The 21,410-nt window shown below is 39.1% G+C and overlaps 1 protein-coding gene across 1 annotated transcript in view; it reads right to left on the bottom strand.

The window, feature by feature from the left end:
- The window catches only part of LOC146705578 (uncharacterized), a 64,860-nt gene that overhangs the window by 23,981 nt on the left and 19,469 nt on the right, over positions 1 to 21,410 (bottom strand). Inside the window, exons 6-12 of the mRNA XM_085463302.1 lie at positions 18,641 to 18,714; positions 18,476 to 18,533; positions 18,181 to 18,210; positions 16,230 to 16,443; positions 4,721 to 14,677; positions 3,760 to 4,056; positions 3,549 to 3,648 (exon numbers count right to left, since the gene is read on the bottom strand). Coding sequence (XP_085319428.1) covers positions 3,549 to 3,648; positions 3,760 to 4,056; positions 4,721 to 14,677; positions 16,230 to 16,443; positions 18,181 to 18,210; positions 18,476 to 18,533; positions 18,641 to 18,714 — 10,730 coding nt within the window. The remainder of the gene's footprint in view (positions 1 to 3,548; positions 3,649 to 3,759; positions 4,057 to 4,720; positions 14,678 to 16,229; positions 16,444 to 18,180; positions 18,211 to 18,475; positions 18,534 to 18,640; positions 18,715 to 21,410) is intronic.

The following is a 21,410-nucleotide window of genomic DNA, read 5'->3' as shown; positions in this document are numbered from 1 at the left end:
AATACCCCAACTGTAACATAAATCTGGTTCTGGCATTATTTCATTCACAGAGGGCATTTACCATAGCTCTGTGATTTTGTCTTCTTCACTGAGACAATTACCAAATTCTCAAAAATGTAGAAGATGTTGCAGTAGTTTCAAGGTCAAGTTCTGTTCATCATCCCTGCTTTAATACTGCTTGTAACTCAAATTAAGGAGTTTTAATTGGACACGGCAGGATTTCTTAGCTCTACAAATAGTGCACTATATAATTCTTTTGAGATTTGTAAATGCTACTTTAAAAAAATATTATTAATATTTTTAATATAATTATATTATATTTAAAAATAGTAATAAAATAGTAATAAAATTCACACTTATCTCTTCCATCTCTGTGACTAAATATCTGGTTAAAAAAAAAAAAAAAACATAGGAGGCCTTAGCTTCTAAAATATAAATTACAAGAAAATTAAACATTTTATAGAGTTGCAATATTTTCATTTAAGATGGCCTCAGACTAAAGTAAGCTTATTTCTGGGGACTTTCTCTGTATTTTACAATACCTTTGTAGTCAATTTGCTTTATAACATAACTATACCATGGCAAAGTTTTAGGAAAGCAAATGTCCAATTCTATTAAGTAAACTAATCCAGGGAGTGCATAATATAATTGCTAAATACATTAACACACCCCTGCACTTGAGGTCTCCAATAAGCACTTTAGCACAGAAGGTGTGTATTACCCTGATAAGCGTTTAGTGGGTAGAAATGTATAATCAGCCAATCAAAACTGACTGTTTCAGTCACCAATCTGAGAATGAAAATAAGCTGATGATCTTATCAGCTGAATGGAATCCCCCTATCCTACATTTACAGGCAGCGATGTGCTTCACAATAAAATTACAGTTATAAATATTATTTTATTCCATAAAATAATTATTAATAGCCATATTTAATTTACAAACATACCAACTAATGCTAGTTTTAGACATACTTGATGAATATGTGTAAACAAACAAAGTCGCATCAATGTGTAACTAATTAATTGATTGATTGACTGATTGATCATAATAACTGAGGGGCAGGTAGGGGTTCGGGCCATATTCCAAGTGAGTCAATCTTCAGCGGTCTCCCTTTTTCCCCCCTTTCCTTATTAAATAATCCACAGCTTTCATTAAATAGAAAGAAAAAGAATAAGTAAAAAAGGCATCTTGCTTTTGACTTTTTTAGCTGGCTTCTCATCAATGAGTGAGATTTTAGAATACTGAAAGAAGAGATGCCTTCTTGACATTTAATTGGCTAAACATGGTTGCGTATCTATGCACTACAATACTACATCTTCCATACAGTAACTTGTACAATCTATATTTTTAATCAAAGTATATGTTAAATATATATTTAACATAAATATACTAAATAAAATGTAATCCTTACCTTATCAGAAAGAATGAACAACCTGTAGATACCATCTTATAAAATTGATTAATTCCACATGGAGGGTTGCTCAGCAGCTCGTAATAGCAATTCCCTGTATTTTATAAAAATATTTACCCAGGTGTACTGGTGAACATTGTTCAGTGTCAATCAAACCAGCAAATCTTCCTTCAAGTTAAAAAAAATATACAAGTGCTGAGTTCCTGATTTCTACAACCGAAATAGCCAGCACAGCACAAGTAGATGATCACACAGCAGTTCACCCTCTGTTAAGTAGCTATCCCTCCCACCCTCTTGCATGCTTTCACTGCACTAGCTCTCTCTCTCTCTCTCTCTCTCTCTCTCTCTCACTGTTCTCTGGGAGTGTATTCCAGTGCAAACCTAATCTGAGGGTGTAAGACTACCAGCTTTTAGCTGATCACAGTCACTGTAAAGAGTCATTGGTCAAAATGTATTGTTTTTAAAACTTCAAAAACATTCAAGCTAAACACATTGGCAATACTACTATCCCTGAGTGACTAAATGAGAATTTGTGGAGTCGAAGGATAATATGTATAAACTTTAAAGCATATTCTCATCAAGTATGGGTTATGGATTTGCCTCCCATGATTCCTTGCTGTCGTCAAGTTTGATTAAATTACTACAATCTCATTCCAAACCTTTCTTTGAAAATAAACAAGCACGTATGTTTTAGGGTATCAAATCTAGCATTTTCATTATGCTAGTCACTGTGACACCACGCGAAAACTTTCCAATTCTAATTAATTATAATCTTTACCAGCAGCCTTGTGTGATAAGTATTTCCTTGCATCATTTAATGATTAGCACTTAGACAGCTTTCACCCTTGATTTATACTCATGTCTTCAATCACTCATTTATAGTTCATGTTCATCTCAACCACTTCATGGAAGTCATCATTATAATGAAGGCATGCAAGGGCTATATGCCCTGCTCCTTCATTGCCATGCTATTAAAGCTTTAGTCAGGGAGGATGAACTATAGTTATGACTAACAAATCCCAATATTGTCATTATGAACACAGTAAAGTCCAGTCTTTCTGACTGGTCTTAAATTATTAAATTTAACATCTAAACTTAAAATTCTCCAGAAATGGTAATGCAGATTGCACCTATATTTGGTCACATTACAGTTGATTCCATAATGCCACAATTGCCTTTTTAACAAAGGTCATTTGATTTGTAAAAAACAAACAAACAAACAAACAAACACAAACACTGGGCTAAAGATACTGATTACAAGCTATACAGTATATGGAGATATGTGTCACTGCATATATTCTGTTTTCGCACATTCTGATAAAATACACAACAACCGTTTAGTAAAAGAAACAAACATAAAAAACATAAAAGAAACACAACATAAAAAGAAATACTGGTAGCCACCGCTACACCACAGCCTTCTAACAGATGTAAAAATGTAAGATTTTAGTTGATTTTCAAAAAAGTTGACATCTGAACTTGACCTTGATTTCAAGGTCACTGAGTTCAAAGATTTTTAGTGGCTGCAACTTGGTAATTATTTGAAAATCTTTGGTGACGTCCTTCTTGAGTTATCGCTTTCAGGAGATTTTCAGATTTTATCCCTGAATTTGTCAAACATAGCAGATATCCTTGGAAGAAGAACATAGTAAGGACTTTTGTGAGCAAAACATCTACTAATGCAATATAGATTTTTCATGCAGTGAGTAATCTGCCTAAAATCAACACTATATTTCTTATTATGAGTACCACATGAAGAGAGTAAATTCCACATTTAAGACTTAATAAGATGGAGAGGAGACAAAGATATCTCATATAAGTTACAAAATGAAGACTACTTAAAAATTAGAGGATCATAAAAACTTTTGCTGGGTAGTTTTAACAGAGGAGCACATTGTTAGTCGTGTGCCTGCAATTAGGACACCAATTCACTAGAAGTAATATCATTCTAGTACATTTTAGTGCATCTGCATGAACATTCAGAGAGACTAAACTCAACCAGTTTCAAAGGATTGTATGTATGAACGTGCTTGCAAATATTGTGTGTACAAGGACTGGGAAAAGAAGAAAGTTGGAATTAAGGGTTAATAACAGATTGAACATTGTTGGAGGAACTGAAGTTAAAATACTGCATACCTCCCGCAGTTGAACTCTGACTTTAGTGATGGCCTTCATCCAATGAAGTCTGGATTGGGAAAAGGGTAATGGTGGTCCATCATCATCATGGAAACTAGGTCTAGGTTACATGGATTGAAGCATTAGATGAAAAGAAGAGAAAGAGGAAATCTCTCAGTTCTCAGGCATTTTCATTATATCAAACACATTTGAATTACAAGCAAAAATGTACCTGTGGAGTTTGGGGGATCCTGTCTCTGCTGTAGTATCACTTTTTATGTCCTGTCTTTTGTCAGGGGACAGCCTATCCATCTCCCGCTCACTGACCACAGAGTGTCCATTGATGGAGAGATTTGTGCCATTTGTGCGTAGCTGCCCATTGGTAGAAGGGTGAAAACCAGTACTATGATAGGAGTGGAAGGACTCCTCCAGTTCTGACCCTCCAGTGCTCTCGTGGCCAGTCTCACTAAGCTGGGAGCTGGTCTGGCTAAGATTTCCTGATGACCCAAAGCGACTACTTTCCACTGGACTACAATGGTGAGAAAGGAGTGAGAAAAACATTCAGAATGGTGAAATATCATTTCTGAATATTTTATAGTTTTAAGTTTGCACTACAAAAGACTGAATGGATTCGTAAAATATGATGATTACTAGATGTACACGTAAAAAAATATTTAATAAATAAAAGTGTATAAATTAAAGCAGAATTCCATGACAATGTTGCAAACAACTTAATTCATAAAATGTATATAGCCCAATTCACAACAACAGTTGGCTCAAGATGCTTTACTCAATTGCTGAAACACATACACACATATATGTGTATATGGAGAGAGAGAGAGAGAGAGAGAGAGAGAGAGAGAGAGAGAGAGAGAGAGAGAGAGAGAGAACGGTATAACAATAATAACAATATAATGATATAGTAATAAGAATGTTTGAGTACAATGTAGATTCAGCCAGAAAGTTAAAACTCAATACAACATTGTTGTGGAATTCGGATTTAAAATGACAAATGATACAGCAGATACTAAACACAAAAAGGCCACACTGAACAACACAGACAAAGACACAAAATAACTAAATTAGTGAAAATTGACTGCAAAACTGAATAGGAAAAACTTTTTTTTCCCAAAATTCCCACTTCACAAATGGGGGCAGGGAGGGAGGATGCCATTTATTGTACTTTTACTAGCCTTTTTGTATTCAACAGAAGATTGGACTGGTTGTCCAGCTGCACTCCAGAGTTAGGACCTGCAGAGGGGTGAATTTCTACAAGCCTTTCCTCCTCTTTTGGGGTCAGGGATGCTGAAGGATCTACATCAGGAGTGGAGATGCAAATCTGGGGAGTTGCTATATCATCTGTGGAACCTACCGGTACAGTTTTTTCGGCTTCAGTTGTTTCGACCTTTTGTACAGTCTCATTGCTTGCTGAACTGTTGTTAGTTTGGAGTTGAGAAGTTATAACTGGGACAGCTTGTGATTTGGATGGCTGTGTCTGCTGAGGAAAACCTGCATTTTCCCCCAGTAATGAAATGGTGGATGGCTCTTGTTTTTCAGTATTAGGTTTTTCCTCTTGAAATACGCCTCCAGAAAGGTTTTTCAGCCCTGAAATTAGGCTACTACCTCCTTCTGTCTGAGACAATGATGAAGCAAGTGATGGTGCTGATGACATCAGGGATCCAAGAGATTTTACTGCATTGCTCTGTGCTGATATAAACCCAAACAAAGACTTAGCTTGAGAAGGCTCTGCATTGTTGGGCAACTGATTAGGAGGTGAAGTAACATTAACATCTGCCTCTGTGACATCAGGTGGGACTGACTTGTCACTTTCTTTACTCTCAGGGTCCTCTTTAATAACCATGGGCTTCTCATGTATCACTTCTCCCTCCCCTTCTGGCTTTTCTTTTTCATTGTTAACTACCTGATGAATGACAGAAATGTCTTTTGCTGCACTTGAAACAGTAGAAGTTTTTAAACAAGCTGTTTCAGTTTCCCCAGCACTGTCATTTATTAAGCTGCCAGGCTTCACTTGATCTTTATCTTGCAATGTTGAGCCCATCATTATATTTGCACTGGTGATTGGTTTGGGTACCGCTGGCACAGATTTAGATGGCTTAGGTGGTTGTCCCATTGCACTGGCTGTTGGTTTTGGTATAGCTGGCACAGATTCAGATGGCTTAGGTGGTTGTCCCATAGCCCCAAACAAAGATCCTCCTATGCCACCAAGTAAAGTTGATGCTCCAGTTTGTGATCCTGCAGTCTGACCAGTAGCTCCTCCAAACATTCCTCCAAACAAAGAACCACCAGCCTGAGGTGTAACTCCAGAAGCTCCAAACATTCCACCCAGTAATGAGCCACCACTCTGGGGAACTGCAGATTTGGTGCTGGATCCTCCCCCAAACATCCCACCTAATATTGAACCTCCGGTGGTGGGGGCAGTGGCTTGAGTAGCAGACTGAGGAGCGGACCCTTTAAATAAGCCTCCAAGTAATGATCCACCTGTCTGGGGAGACGCTGCCTGGGCACTGGGGCCTCCAAAAATACCCCCTAGTATTGACGCACCAGTCTGAATGGAGGAAGGTTGGGGTGCTGTTCCTCCCAATCCAAAAGGCTTTTGCTGTTGCTGACCTTCAGTGGGAGTAGGTGTTGGTTTGAAAAGGGTGGACGTGAAGCTAGTAACTGTATCTGACTTGTCTGGCACTGGAGGTTTCTGCTGTTCTTGGGCCAAAGAACTTACAGACTGAGGGAATTGCATTTCCTCTTCTGCATTAGATGTTTTTGTATCTTGACTCAACTGACTACTACTTGCAATCTCTGAATTTACAATTTGTTCTGTTGATGCACACATTTCAAACTCTTTAGACTGATTTTTTTCAGATAAAGCAGTTTGCTTATCAGTATCTTGGCAACTTACTTCTTCTATGAGACTATCCTCACCTTTAGACAAGCTTGCAGCAAGAGGCTGAACTTTATTCTCAAGTGTATTTGGGATTTCCACTTGATCGTTGCTTTTGATCAAAGTATTAATTTCACTTTTATCACCACCAGTTGAAACAGTTTTACTGTCAATGGCTTTTTGTTGATCAGTTATAGTTGATGTAGTGCTGTTGAGAGTGGTAGTTGATATTTTGTCATTATTAGATGTTGGAGTAGTTGTTGCATCTGAAGTAGATCCTCCAAACACTGAAAACAAACTTGTGTCATTTGGACCAGAAGCGCCAGTTAAAATACTACCTAGAAGAGATGTACCTGTCTGTACACCAGCTGTTGGAGATGGTGAACTGCCCAAAATCCCTCCGAATATAGAGTTTTTATTTTGAGTTGCGGAAGTCTGATCAGCCCCACCAAAACTTCCACTTGTGGACCCACTAGTTTGCACAAGAGATGAAACTGTTGAACCACCGAATATACCACCCAAAATAGACCCAGCAGACTGGGATCCAGCAGCCTGGGAAGCAGATCCTCCAAATAAGCCTCCAAGTAATGATGACCCTGGCTGTGATCCTGTAGTTTGGGGAACAGAACCACCAGTCTTGTTGAGACTAGCTTGTGGAGCAGTCTGCGGTACAGACCCTCCAAATAACCCACCTAGCAATGATCCTCCTACTTGAGATGATGGTGTTTGAGGTGAAGAACCTCCAAACATTGCCCCTAACAGAGAACTTCCAGTCTGTGAAGAGGGCTGAGGGGCAGAACTTGCAAACACTGAAAATAACCCCTTGGCTGATTGGTCTTTCAGGCCCGATGATCCAGGTGTAGATCCTGTAGTTGACAGATCTGTTTTGGTAGAACTTGGCTCAGTGCTGGGTGTAGAAAATAAAGAAAGAAAACCTTTTCTTGGCTCATCTGAGATAGATCCAGTTGAAGATGGAGGATGTGGGTCTGATCCACTAATCACGGAGGCTGAAGGTTCTTTAGAAAAAGAAGGATCCTGGGGTGCACTCTCTGTGCTCATTTCCTTATGCACAACACCACATTCTAAATTTGAGTGCTTAGACATAACATCACTGGCTTCAAATGAGTCACCACAAGTATTTGTGGTAACTACTGTAATATCACTAGATGGGACAGCATGCACTTGACAGGAGTTACTATCAGATTTGTTCCCTGAGAATTCACTAGAAGGGGCATCTTTGAGGACATGGTCACTTGAAATAGATGCCATCTGGGAAGAACTTTGTTGTGAATGAATAGCTGGGGACTCTTTGGCAGAGGTGGCAGCAGATGAACTGGGAGTCTGTTGTGGTGTTGGCAAAACATCGTTAAAAACAGAACACATACTCTTGGTTGGTTCTTTTGGGACTGCAGTCCCTGGTGTGTAGGGCATGTTTGTATCCCCTCCAGTTCTTGGTGGTTGAGGGGAACTAGGACCACTAAACACGGAAAACAATGTTTTTCTTGGATTTTCAGTAGAGGCAGACAATCCACCGAATATACCCCCAAGAACAGAGGTAGCTGTTTGTCCTTGTGGTAGAGGCTGTTCTTGTGGTTTAGATTGTGCCTGTGGTCCCCCTTGTTGTTGAGTTTGTGACTGGACTACTCGTTCTTGAAATGGTCTTGTTGATGACTGTGTTTGTGGCGGGTTGGGATCACTAAACATTGACAACAGCCCCTTCATTGGGCTTTCAGCTGAACTTGATGATCCAGGAAGAATTCCCCCTAGAAAAGATCCAGTTTGATTTTGAGATTGTTGGGTGCTGTGACTGCCGAACATTGAAAGGAACCCTGTAGATGGAGGATCCTTTGGAGGGATAGTTCCCCCCTGTGGCGCCTCAGTGTTGGGCCTGGTTTCGTTAGGAGGTGCATGAGGAGTTGATGCTGACAACTTTGATAATAAACTTTTACCAAGTGTTTCCTGTTGAGAAGGCTGTGAAGGTGTGCTTGATGGGTGTGTTTGAGACAATGTCCCAGATTTATCTGTAGTCTGCTGGGTATTTGGCCCTGTAAACATTGAAAATATAGTTTTACCAAGTGATTCTTCCTGTTGACCAGTAGGACCAGACTGGTTAGATGCTGCTGATCCCCCAAATATTTCTCCAACTGAAAATCCAAACAGTACACCAGATGGTTTACTTTCAGTTTCCTGCGTTGTTTGTGCAACAGGCGGCACAGATTGTGAGTGGCTGGCTGCAGAGCCTGTAGGGATACTCTGAGTAGACATTTCCAATATATTTTTATCTGGGATTAGGCTCTGCATGGGCCTAGATGAGCCACTTTGGTCTAACGTTTGCTGTCTCTGAATACCTTTAGATCGAGATGCTGATGTTAGTGAATCCTCTGTAACACTAGGTTTGATTTGCTGTTTTTGTGGTTGAGAGGGCTCAGTGCTAAACAGATTACTGATTGACCCCAAAAGATTTGAAACTCCTGTAGCCTCTTTATTTGTAGTGGCACTTCCTGGTAAGGAGCTTGTGCTGCCAGTTTTGCTCTGTTGATTTGGAGATGTGTCAGTAAATTTATTGAGAACTGGTTTGGTTTCCTCCATTCCTACTGCAGATTTTAGGAAGTTCATCAACCCTGCCTGTGGTTGTTCAGATGGTTTTCCCACTGGTATGTCCATCGGTTTATCCGATGTAGGTTGTCCAGTTGGTGCAGGTTTACTAAGATATTCTTTTGATCCTAAAGGCACTGTCACATTGAGGTTTGTTGGTGGAGTCACTTGTTGTACCATGGTAGTCTGCCGCGAAAGTTTAGGTTTCTGAGTTGCATGCGAATTTGTTGAGTGTGTTGCAGGGTGAGTCACTTGAGGTGCTGTTGGTACTGTGGGCAAAATTCTACCCTGTTTGGTAACTGGCGTTTCAATTTGTTGTTTAAAGCTTTCTGTCTGAGTTACAATGGCAGTAGATTCTTCTCTGATTATCTTAGACTTCAGACTCTGAAATCCTGATGAAAGGATGCTTTTAGATTGTTTGTCAGTGGCTTGCTCACATGTGGACTTATTAGAACTGTTCAATTCAACCTGTGATGTTTTGCTGACAAAAGAGGTTATTAGGGAAGAAATCTTCTTAACCTGACGATTAGGTTGCTGTTCTCCTGGAGACACTCTTTTCCTCCATTCTTCCTCTGATACATCATCCACATGTTTTATTGTAACAGCAGTTGATGAACGCCGCCGTTGGCTAGGTTGGTAACAGTTGTAAAGTAAGTGTTGATTAGAATTTGCTGTAGGAGTAGAATTCAGGGAGACCGAAACTTTTTGAGCAAGAAATGTCTTTACTTCCTGGTTATTCCAATATGGGCCAATATGATCTCTATTATGACATGAAAGGTCAATGATGTCATTACAATAATCTTGATATACATAACTAGGCTGTCTTGGATCCATCTTAACTTTGTTTAATGTATAGGATGAGAAATCCACACCAGGCTGCCCTTGAGACAGAAATGAATTCTCAAACATTTGAGAGAATTGTTCAAGATTTAAATTCATAATCTCATTTCCTTTTCTGTAGGCAGCAGACAAATCTAGGGGGGCATTTAGAAGTTGAGAATCTCTGTGATCTTGACCTGGAAGCCAAAGAAGCTCATCTTCATTGTAAAGTGGAATTTTAAAGCCACAGACTAAAACCATCTCATTCTTCAGCCAAGCACTTGGAAAACTTTCTAACTGCTGTGCATTTCCCCAAGATTCACCTTCAGGGGCACATGCATACACATATTCTCCCACTGCATCTGTAAGTAAAGCATAAATATACTCATGATCTGTGTAAACAAAGTAGCCACAGTCACCGTCTTCTGCTGGCCACCACATTCCTTGCTCCAAAAGTGCCAGCCACTGTTGATACCATTCAGTGTCTTCAAGGTACAGGGAGTCTTCGAGGTCTATATTTGCACTTAGAGGATCTACTGGTCTATTCAAATTAAGCTGACTGTGATGGATCATGCCATTGGTGTGAACATGCTGTGAGTCTGGATTATCCATTCCATATTGCCAGTTAGCTGAATAAGATAAGCTTGGAGCAGTTTCTTCATAATACCCTTCATGATATGAAACACCATTCAAGCTATAAGTGCTACCATCATTAAATGAATGCCATTTCCCAAACTTGGCATTACTCTGTTTAGTAGTTAAGTTCAACACACCTTCCTCATTGGGTAAATGTTCTATATTTCCCAAGTCTTCATAACTATTCCATAATTTTCTCTTTGGATATAGATCATCATTTCTATATCCTTCACACTGATGTGGTTTATATTTTTCTTGGTGATAAACAACACCTTGCCATTGCACAGTGTTCTGATTCTCAGGTACTGGTAATGGTGTACTTTCAGAACTCAGCCTATATCCTTGATTCTCTACTGGGAAATGATAACCTAGTGACTCATCCTGAAACTGCTGCCACAGAGCACTTTCACGGATCCACTGGTTTTCATCATAAGAGGGACTTACTGCATATGCAGATAACTGATAAAGGTTTTGACTTGTAGCACTGTATAAAGATGGAGAGCTTCCACCAATATATGGATGCATGGTCATGACTGGTGAAGTTGCACGACTTTGTAAAAGGGAATGGATATTTCCTGCACTATAGGCCATTGGGTTAGTTGACCTAAATGAACCAGAATTATATAACTGAGGCAAATTACCAGTGCTCACTGAGGAGTATGTCGTGCAGCTCTGAAGAGATCTTGCAAAAGTAGCTGATGTACGCAAATCCAAACTCTCAGTATCGACTGACACAGGTGCACTGATTAAAGCATGTCTACTCTTTCCTGGATTGAGAGAATCTGGATTGTCTTTTTGTAAACCATCCCTTCCAAGGTTTACGTTAGCATTTGTTAATATGTCAGAATAAGACTCTATGAACTTGGCTGAAGTAGTCTGTTGTCCACTTATCTGACTTGTTCTTTTCTCTTTTTCTGCCTTTTCTTTTGATTGTTGTTGTGTCATATTATTGTGTGGCTGTTTTTGCAGTGGGCTTTTCATTGTAACTGTATAATTATTGGCCCTTTCTTGAGGTGGTTGTTCTGTTGATGTTTGACAGGTTGTGTGAATACTTTCATTTGATTTTGTAAACTTGTTTAAAAACCCTGAGAGCACTCCCGATTGACCCGCTGTCTCTATCTGTGTTGGATCAGTCTGGTTATGTGGTATTTTGTTTTGCTGTTGTGTTTCATAGGTGTTTTTGGGCTGCAACTGTTGAGCTGTGTTTTCTGAAGGGGATTTAAAAAGTCCAGAAAACAGACTACTTGCATGTGTTGTTTTTTGCGTTGTGCTATTTTTTGGCTGATCTTGACTAGAAACTTGGATATTCGTTGTCTTTATTGGCTCATTATTGGATTTGCTTAGTGTCATTCCATGCTGATGAGCTGATGGTTGACTTTGTGTGTTTATGTTGTCTGCTGAAGCAAATTTGAAAAGTCCAGATAGAAAACCACCTTGTTGGGATGGTGCTTGCTGAAGTGGAACAGTCTGCTGTCGAGCAAATCCTGGTTTATTTGTCTCGTATCGGACACCTTGGTGATTCTGAGGAATGTTTTTAATAGGATGACCTTGGCTTGGACCTTGAGTACTCAGTTGGCTTGGACCTTGTTGACTGCTTTGGTGGTGAACTGTTTGACTCCTTGAAATATTCTCAGAGGATTCAAATTTGAGCAAGCCAGATAGCAGTCCCTTTTCTGCAGTGTGTGTTTGCTGAGTTCTGTGTGAAGTCTGCTGCTGACCAAAGTAATTGCCGGGAATGTTCCTTTGTGCTTCACTATCACGAGATTGTCCCTTTTGTTGCAGGTTTTTGGTAGATGAAATGTTCAATAAACCTGAGAGAAGGCCCCCCATCTGTGGAGTTGAAGAGGTTTGTTCTGGGGCCGTGTGTTGGGAAAATTGTGTGGGATTATTTCTGTTGAATGGCTGATTGTTAGCATGCTGTGATAAATGGCCAGATAAGTCACTACTAGAGCCAAATGTAAGAATTCCAGATAGCAGTCCACCTTGTTTTGGTTGATTGACAGTCTGCTGCTGCATTCCAGATTTCTGATTTGATGTATGTTGGGCTTGTGAGACAGATGACAGTTTACTGTTCTGAGGTTGCTGATTACAGATTACATTCTGGTCTAGACCAGAGGGTGCTGGGGTAGGGTTGAATATGCTGGAAAACCACCCTTTCTCACTATTTTCCTGGTGCACAGGAGGATTCTTGGTCAAGGTGGTCGAAGTTGTTGAAGTCAGATCATGCTGAGGATTCTGTGTTTTTATGGAGGCACTGATGTCTTCACTGGATGCAAACTTTAAAAAACCAGAAAGCACACCACCTTCTGCTTTGGGACATGGCTGAGTGGAAACGTTTTCAGATGAAGAGAAAGGTACTTTAGGCTTACTAGTCAATGCTGGGTCTTCAACTGGTTCCTCTAGTTGGGGGCTCTCTGTGGTTCTAAACACTGGATAAACTGCCACAGGTGGAGCTCCGTGGGGGGGAACAGGGGCAGCAGGTGTGATCAGTGAACTTAATGACTTCTTAAAAGGGCTAAAGAAACTGGTGTTTACAGAATGTGTTGGCCCAGTTGACCTTTCTGGCTCTGGAACAGGAATACTCCCTTTATTCAAAATTGACTGAATTTGTGTCTCATATAAGTTTCTATCATAATTTTGTCCTGAATATTTTTCATGTGAAAGTCTTCTTAATTTTTCTGATTCACTACCTCTGTTATCAAGCCATCTCTCTTCCAATTGTGTATGACTCTGAGAACATGTGGATTCCAACGCCTGTTTGCATTCAGCCAAATTCACATTATCAGCTGAAAAAAGCTTCAAAGGATTTAATCTACCCAAGACTGAGTTTTCTGGAGCACTTTGAGGTTTGGTTACAAGCTTGGGTACATGGTCTTTTGCACTTGTTTGAGTCTGACACCTGCTGGGAGTTTGTGTTTCTTGATGATGACTGTGTATTTTGGCATCATGTGGTGGGTGAGAAGGCAAAGAATTGAATGACTTTTCAGGAGAACTTTCTACTGGAGAGACAATAGCTACGGGAGCTGTGTTATTTGACTTAGGAATGAAGGACAACAATTTTGTTAGTCCAGATTGTGAGGATTGTGCAGATGATACTTGTGGAGATAGGGCAGGCTGTTTAGGGCCTCCACCAACTTTGTCAGTGAGAGAAGTAAACAATGAGCTCATGGCATTTTTTACTCCTGAAATGCCCTGATCAGAAGCAGCATGTGATTGGGATTCTTCTCTTAAATCCTTTGAATTACTTTGCTCCTCCCCAAATGAATCAGTTCTATTGCTACCATAGGAGGACAGCCTAGACTTGCTTGATTTAGGCAGGGATCCATATTTGCTAATTTCCTCTTCTTTTTCAGCCAGGTATTCAGACACTGTTTCAACAAGACATTGAAGCTCATCCATAGGATCAACATATTCATCACTTGGCTCTTCTACAGGAGAGAGCATTGCCTCTGAAACCCATCCTCCTGATTTAGGTTTCCCATACTTCTCCCAAAGGCTCTGTGAATGTTCTATGTGGTCCTCATAGGAGAAAGAATGCCTATCTTTATAATGTCTTTTGTTCTCTGAGCGACACTCATCAGCCATAAAGGCAATGTCATTAACACTGTCCTCTGCTCCTATAGGGTGGTGCAGAGGGCTCTCCATTTCAAAATCAAACTGTGCCTTCCTTCTAGCATCTTGCCCTTTTTTGTATGCCACATAATTCTCCAAAGTGCTGTCCAGCTCATTTTTAGCCCACATCCTTGTTTTGTAGAGAAGCCCATTCTGATATGGTCTTAGATCTGATGTCATACGCTCCTCCTCTTCCTGCATCTCTGCTACCTGTCGCATGAAAAGCTCCCCTCTTTTCTCACGGAGGAGTGCAAGGTCAGCGGGAAAGGTCTCTTTTCTCATTTTGTCTGCTTCTGGACTGAGAAACCCTCCTGGGTCTGTAATCTTTTTCTTTCGCCGACGATCAATAGTATCATAACCCTCAGGATAGGTGGCAGGCAGACCACCACTATGCTTTGTATTCTGATGGATAGGTGAACGTGATAGCTCGGAGTAGGGTCTTCCCATGCGAAAGATAACGCTGTCTTCATCATCTATAAAGTCACTTAGCTGTGGCTTGCTTTGCCCCTTGTATTTGTTTTCCCAATCTTCAACCCCCATGCCAGAATCTACAGGTATAATTCTGACTCTTCCTTTCTGGTTTAAAGAGCTTCTTTTTTTTTTTTTTATGTAAAAAAATTAATTTAATGAGGGTGTGGGAATGGATAAAGGGATGGAAAAGAGGCATACAAAAAGAAAAAATGCAAACAGAAACGCAAGTTAAGCCACACAGTAAATTATGACAGAAACAAATCTAAATAAATCTTTTTGTAATGATGACCTGATCTATAATATATATGGTAAGCAATATGTAACATTGCATTCTTTAATAAACATTTTTTGCAGTTTTTGATGATCTTAACTAAACTGCCCAGAAGGCATACCAAAAGACTAGAACATAACATGTTACACATTTCATAAATTTGACAGGGGTAATAAAACTCTTTGTTTGCAAGTGTGAGATTGTGTGCATATATCTCCATGTTTGCACGTGCCTCACTGAATTTAGATTGTTGTAAATCCCCACTGCAACAAACACGCTTATCAGCACTTCCACAGTCTGTCTGTAAAAGTCTTAACAGGAAATGTCCGCAAAATCACCACCATATGGCATTCATGGTAGAGGTTTTTATGTTACAACTGAAAGGCATGTGTCTGTCACTGACCTATTTCCTCCAGAGGTGTGAAAGAGGGATTTCCTCTTTGTGATATACCCAGAGCATTTCAAACTAACAGAAACTTTAAACAACCCAACACACCCTCAAGACAAAAAGAAACATGAACAATGAAGGTTTTTTTTTTTTTTCTGTGACTGTAATCACATTTTTTTTCTGATGTAGAATTATCCGGATCAACTCCCTATCAGTCAACACAGGCAGATTTGTAGCAGTCTCACTGGTGCGCATGCATGCTACGGCAAGCACACAAGATTAAAGTCCATGAACCAAGAATATTTGTTTTCTGGACCAAATACTTCCTGACAGCATTTTACTGGCGTTGTAGTGACCATAATAACAACAAAAAAGAATATATTATTTTTGTATGTTAGTAACAATCATCATATAAACACTTTATTTTGGCCATTTGGCCAACAGTAAACAAATAATCCTGATATTCTTCCTGATGTACGGAAGACAAAAACATGGGCTTTTGATCAGGTAAACTATTCATGACAAAATTAATTAAGAGGTAATTACCAATTCTCTGTGAAACAATCTTATCTAAAGTAAACACTTCTGACTAGGTTTTAAACCCTAATTAACGGAGGCACAAGTAATGTCATTATGATACCAATTACATTTGCATGATTTACCTTTATAATTTCATTGATGTTGATTTAACTCTGGTTATTTTTGAGGTCATAATGAATAGACAACTCATTTTCAGTTACATTATTGAAAAGCACTTCTTAAGTTTTGCACTATTTGTGTAAAAAGTGAGAGGGAGAAAAAAAACAAAAACAAAAGGCAAATACAGCCATTACCGCCGTGATTATATTACTTTGCATTAGACGACAGCAGTACACAATAAAGCAACCCATCAAAACTAACTGCTGCAGCGGAAGCAAGAACCATCAGGCTACACTGCCAGTATGTGTAAGGATAAAGAGTGTCTGTTCAGGAGTGCATGAGTGAGTGAAGGTATCCCTGGGCGACCCGGTCTACCTGCTTCCTCTTGGGTCCCTGTAGTCCAGGTCGAAACTGTGGGCAGAGTCTGTGCAGCCATCCGGGCGATGCTGTGGCCGAGGCCCCATCGGGTACTGGTGCATAGATGAGTTGGGCTGAGCAGTTGTGTGGTAACGTGGAGGCAAACTGTTACTGGTCTCACTGCGGTAATCGCTATCCCGGTCATCTACAGCACTGTCCTGGTCATCCAAGGCTGCAGCAGGTAAAAAGACAAGCTCTAAACACCCCATACAAATTGCAAAATATGGCAGTTTCTAGACACACTCTTAACCATTATAATGATGCCTGAGTAGGACAGGAAAGCAACAAATGGACACAGAGCTACACAAATCTGCAGCCAGGAAAACTTTGTGCGGTTATTTTAATAAATGTTACTGGCCCTGATATGACAGAATTATTCTGATTATGTTTTAATAGATTTCACATCATAAAATGTCATAAAAAATTGTGCAATTGATGTAAGTATTTCAAGAACAAAATATAAGATGCAACTTTTACTAAACAAGAAAGAAGAGAGTATTCTGTAATCCTGGATCCTAGCAGAAAAATAAAAAATAAAGCTGACTAACTGACTAGCAATAGGTTTGTAGAATTATAAGAGCTAATTGTGTACAACCCTGGGGTTATTTGAAAGTGATCTATTCGAAGTAAAAAGAGTGGAGAGACCCACAGAATGGCACTGCACTCTGGTACAGTCATTCTCAATTAAGAAGGCAAGAGAATCTTCTGAATGAAAAGATTTCCATGCAGGATAAAAACAGATTTCGTCAGGATCGCTCTTATTATTTTCAGGTAAATACGGACTTCCCCTTGCTCTTATAGCAAAAATATTATTTTTTTTGTGATGCTGATTTTTGTTTATAACATACTAAAATAATTGGTCATCACTAACAGGGTTACAGTGCAACACAAGACAAAGTTTCTAACAAAACAATTTGCCTCATGTGGCTTTACTTAAACAAAACTCCCACCTGTGCACATGTAGCCTGGGAAATTCATAGTCATGAATATATCAAACCATTACATCACTGCTTGCACTGTTTGTTGCCCCACTAAGAAAATAAAGTGCTGTACACGCAAGCACTTGTGCTAAATGTAAGGCAAAGAGCTGTTCTTCACCTCTCTAGCTGTATGATCCCATAGATTCATCTACAGAATAATTTTCTATAAGAAAAGTAAAGATTGTGAACTTTATTTCTTGTTAGCCCAGTTAAGCCTCTATATTTATACACAAAAACATAAAATAATCATTTTACAAAGGGGCAACCTTGTGTTGAATTACCGAGAAGAAGACAGTTTGTAGGTGTTCACCCCACACAGCTTCATAATAATTTGTATAACTTCATATAGGAAAGCACCAAAATACACCACTTCTTGAAACTGACCTTACCAGTTCAAAGGCAACGTCTTCTAAAAGCTAACCATAAGGCAAGTATTGGCTAGGGAGATAGCTAGGCTGGGGTTTGTCGTTTCAAGTGATAAAGCCATAAGAAGTGATTCATAAATATTTAGCAAAGACTGCCACCTGTCATCTCTGTGAAGGAACTGCAATTCCCTACATTAAACACGTAATAGGGGCTTCCATTGTTAGTCAGACTTCTAGCAATGTTTGTTATGTATCAGAAGATTACTTTTCTGGATCTTTTCTGGAATGTACACAATATAATAATAAATGATATATGTGTTGTAAAAAAACATTCTAACATCAGAACAGGGCATATTGTAGAAAACAAGAAAACAGCAATGGGAGAAAATGTCAAAAGGTAATCAATGAATGCAGCGAGGAAAGAAAAAAAATTAAGTAATGTGAATTAATTGAATGGGAACCTTATGGTTTACGTGTTACAAGGGGCACATGGGGCTTTATGACATGCAGAAGGGGAATGAGGATTGGCCAAGGGGGAGAATTTCATCAAAGTGTGTTACATACTCAGTGAATCAGCCCATCCGAAATAGTTGCCTGGTAAAAGTGCAGATGTAACAAGTGAGAGGCAAGTCAGAGGAGTCGGGGATTGTGTAAACAAAGAAGACTTAAGTGCTCCTGTGTTGTAATAATTGGACAATGAGGGAGCCCCGTAAGTGGCAAACAAACACATAAATTGTCACAAGAGATTTAAAAGAAAAAGAATAAAATAGAAGTAACAAAACGAATGAGTCTGAGATCCAGAAAGATAGAAAACTGGCTCCATCTAGAGGTTAAAAGTACAACACATTCAGGTACTCACAGCACTGGGAAGCCGCAAATGGCAATGGGTGACTCTGAACATCTTCCTGAAGAGAGTACTAGAGAGGACAGAGAGTGTAAAATGTGCATATAATAGCATTCTTTATTGACTGGAATAATAAACTTCATTTTATATTAAAACTTTCTGGTAAAAACTGTATTTTACCTCATCATGGATTCCCATTCTGTTGATGCGCTCCAGTTTGCCAGTCCAATACTGTGCCTCATCATCCGGGATATCTGGTACAAAAATATGCATGCAGCAACTATAAACTTCAAGCTTCATTTCCCAGTATGCTGTCATAATACATTTTATGTCTGTTCAATTTTTTATGAGCTGTTTGGAAATGAAGAAAATAGTAAGTTAGCAGAAACATACAAAATAAATGTCAAGTGTACAGTGTGGCAAGTTACAGGTTTCCTGAAAAATTATAATACAACATTAAATTTCAAATACACAAAAAATCAAAAGATAACTTTTAAGTGAAAAATACAAAATAATTACTCTACATTTACTGTTTGATATGATGTCTGGTAGACTAGTCGTACTTGAAAGGGGGATCTGCACTGCACTGTAGACAGATGCACATTAAAGGCCACACACAACACAAAGGCTAGGGCTTCAAAGACACCACAAACCCACGGCTTTAATGAATGGCTTTGGAAGCGCAGAGTCATGATGGGCTCCTGCAACCTTAAAAGGGCTCCTCTTAATACAGAGGAAGAGGCTCTCTCCCACACAGTGGACACTCTGCTTCAACTCTGACGCCTTTTGATCACAAGGCTTAAGCATTACATGCAGTGTAGTACTAAAACAGTGTAGTGGTCAAGTACAAAAAGGTGGTGGGAGCACAAAGGACACTTCACCATACAATAACTAATTAACTAATACTTTTAAATGTGAATCAAACTTTAATATTGAAAAACTTGCCAATATCAGGTAAATTCAGCTGTTTTTGATTCCTAGCAAGCACCAAATGTCAGGATATTTAGTCTTTATTTATAGATGACCGCAAACACCAAGCTGAACTACAGTTCATATTTCATCTACAGTATTGTAGTCTTGAGTCAAACCTCATTTCCTCATTTTGCTGAGAAAAATTATATAAAGGTGCAACCATTTATTGAAATATGTGGAAACATAAATGAAATACAGTATACAAGACAGAAACAGTTTCTAAATGTAATGAGCTTAAAAGTCAATATTGTCTTGACTACCTTTATCCTTTTACACAGCCTGGACTTTCTTAGGCAATCTTTCTTGTACTTTCTTTAAGTAGCGTTCAGGAATTGTTCCCCAGACATCCTGAAGGACATCTAAAGCTCTTCTTTGGATGATGGTAGCTTTTTGGACAGTTCTTTGATCCCATACCTCTTCAATAATGTTGATCCCTGACTAGCATTCTATAGTGTTCTTTTTTTTTTTTTTTTTACCCAGCTATGCTTTAACTGCCCTGCCAGTGTGTTTGGGATCATTTTAATGCTATAAAACAAAGCCACTACCAATTAGATTCTTTCCAGATGTTATTATACAGTGAATCAATATCTGATCACCCTTTTCTGAATGTAAAATTTCATCACTTTACAACAGATCTCCAATATCACTGCCTGAGATGTAGCTTCAAAAATTACAGATCCTCCACCATGTTTTATAGATGGCTGCAGACACTCACTGTTCCAGCTCTTTCCTGATATCCCCTGGACATACTGACTAGGGCGGGGTATCGATTTTGATTTTTATAATCGATTAAGTTACGATTCACAAAGTCCCAATTCGATTCGATTTTGACTCAGACAATTGGAAGTATTATAATTCTGATCAATTATCAGTACATATCCATAATTTACATCTATGTATAAAAACAAAGCTGAAACTTGTGAGACTTCATTAGAGGTTTAATCATCACAGGAGATTCCTTTGTGTCAAAGTAACTGAGGATAAAATGCAGAAAAACGTGAAGGAGATTTTCCTGGCCTGGCTTTTTATAGCAGATAACCACCTTAAAAATATTCTACAGTAGATCAAAAACTGAAGAAAACCATAAATCAACATATGAACATGACCTGATGCTGCTGAGGTGAAGCAGAGCGAAGTTACAAAGGTTTTTATTAGAGACACAGCTAAGCGTTTTGCAATTTGGCATAATTTGTAAAGGTTTAAATTTCTTTGATATTGAACAGCAGAAATGAGGCTTTCTTGTCAGAGGTCATTTTTGGAAAAAAAGAAAAGAAAAAGAAAAGCAGTGATGGCGACAGTGCTGAACACAACGGTAGACTGGTGCGTACTAAGCAAACGAATAATGCAGAGATCTAAAACACAGATTTGACATGGGAAACTGTTCTTGAAGTACACTGAGAGAGAGAGAGAGAAAGAGCTGTGCAGGAAGTGTGATCTTATTGTGGTGGAAGCAAAACAGCAAGATTATTCAAACTAAAATCGATTTGAATCGGGAAATCGGTTTTTTAAACATACTGACAGTGATTCGAACCAAATTTTCTACATTTCTTAAGACATAAGACCTGGTGCCACTGATTTTTAATCCAGTATGTGTGTAAACTGATGTGGACCTTGTTGTGTTGGTACCTTTGAGAGCAAATAAAGGTAAGGGAAATTCCAACATTATCAGCATCAACCGATTCTAAGAACTTAACACTCTTGTCAACCTCTGGCTAGTCCAGAAATCAGTAGCTGGAATTATAGTGGCTGTCTATCTTTTTACACACAGTCTGTGATCTACCACTCTACCAGATTTTCTGCCCCTATGTAGCCAAATAAATAAATGCACCTTTAATGAAATCTGTATTCATATTCTGACATGCATCATTCTAGAAAACACTGATTAAGTGGCAAATGGACCCAAACTCAGAGTCATATATTCCTCTTTCTCATGTTAGAAATGCTTTTGGATATTTCTAATGGTTCCTAAATCCTGTTG

Source organism: Copadichromis virginalis, linkage group LG7, assembly GCF_057382275.1.
Source record: "Copadichromis virginalis isolate Kocher_CV1m ecotype Utaka linkage group LG7, C_Virginalis_male_GT1.1, whole genome shotgun sequence".
NCBI classification, from domain to species: Eukaryota; Metazoa; Chordata; class Actinopteri; order Cichliformes; family Cichlidae; genus Copadichromis; species Copadichromis virginalis.
The sequence above is the reverse complement of the archived record's forward strand: the minus strand, read 5'-3'. Positions and strand labels throughout refer to the sequence as shown.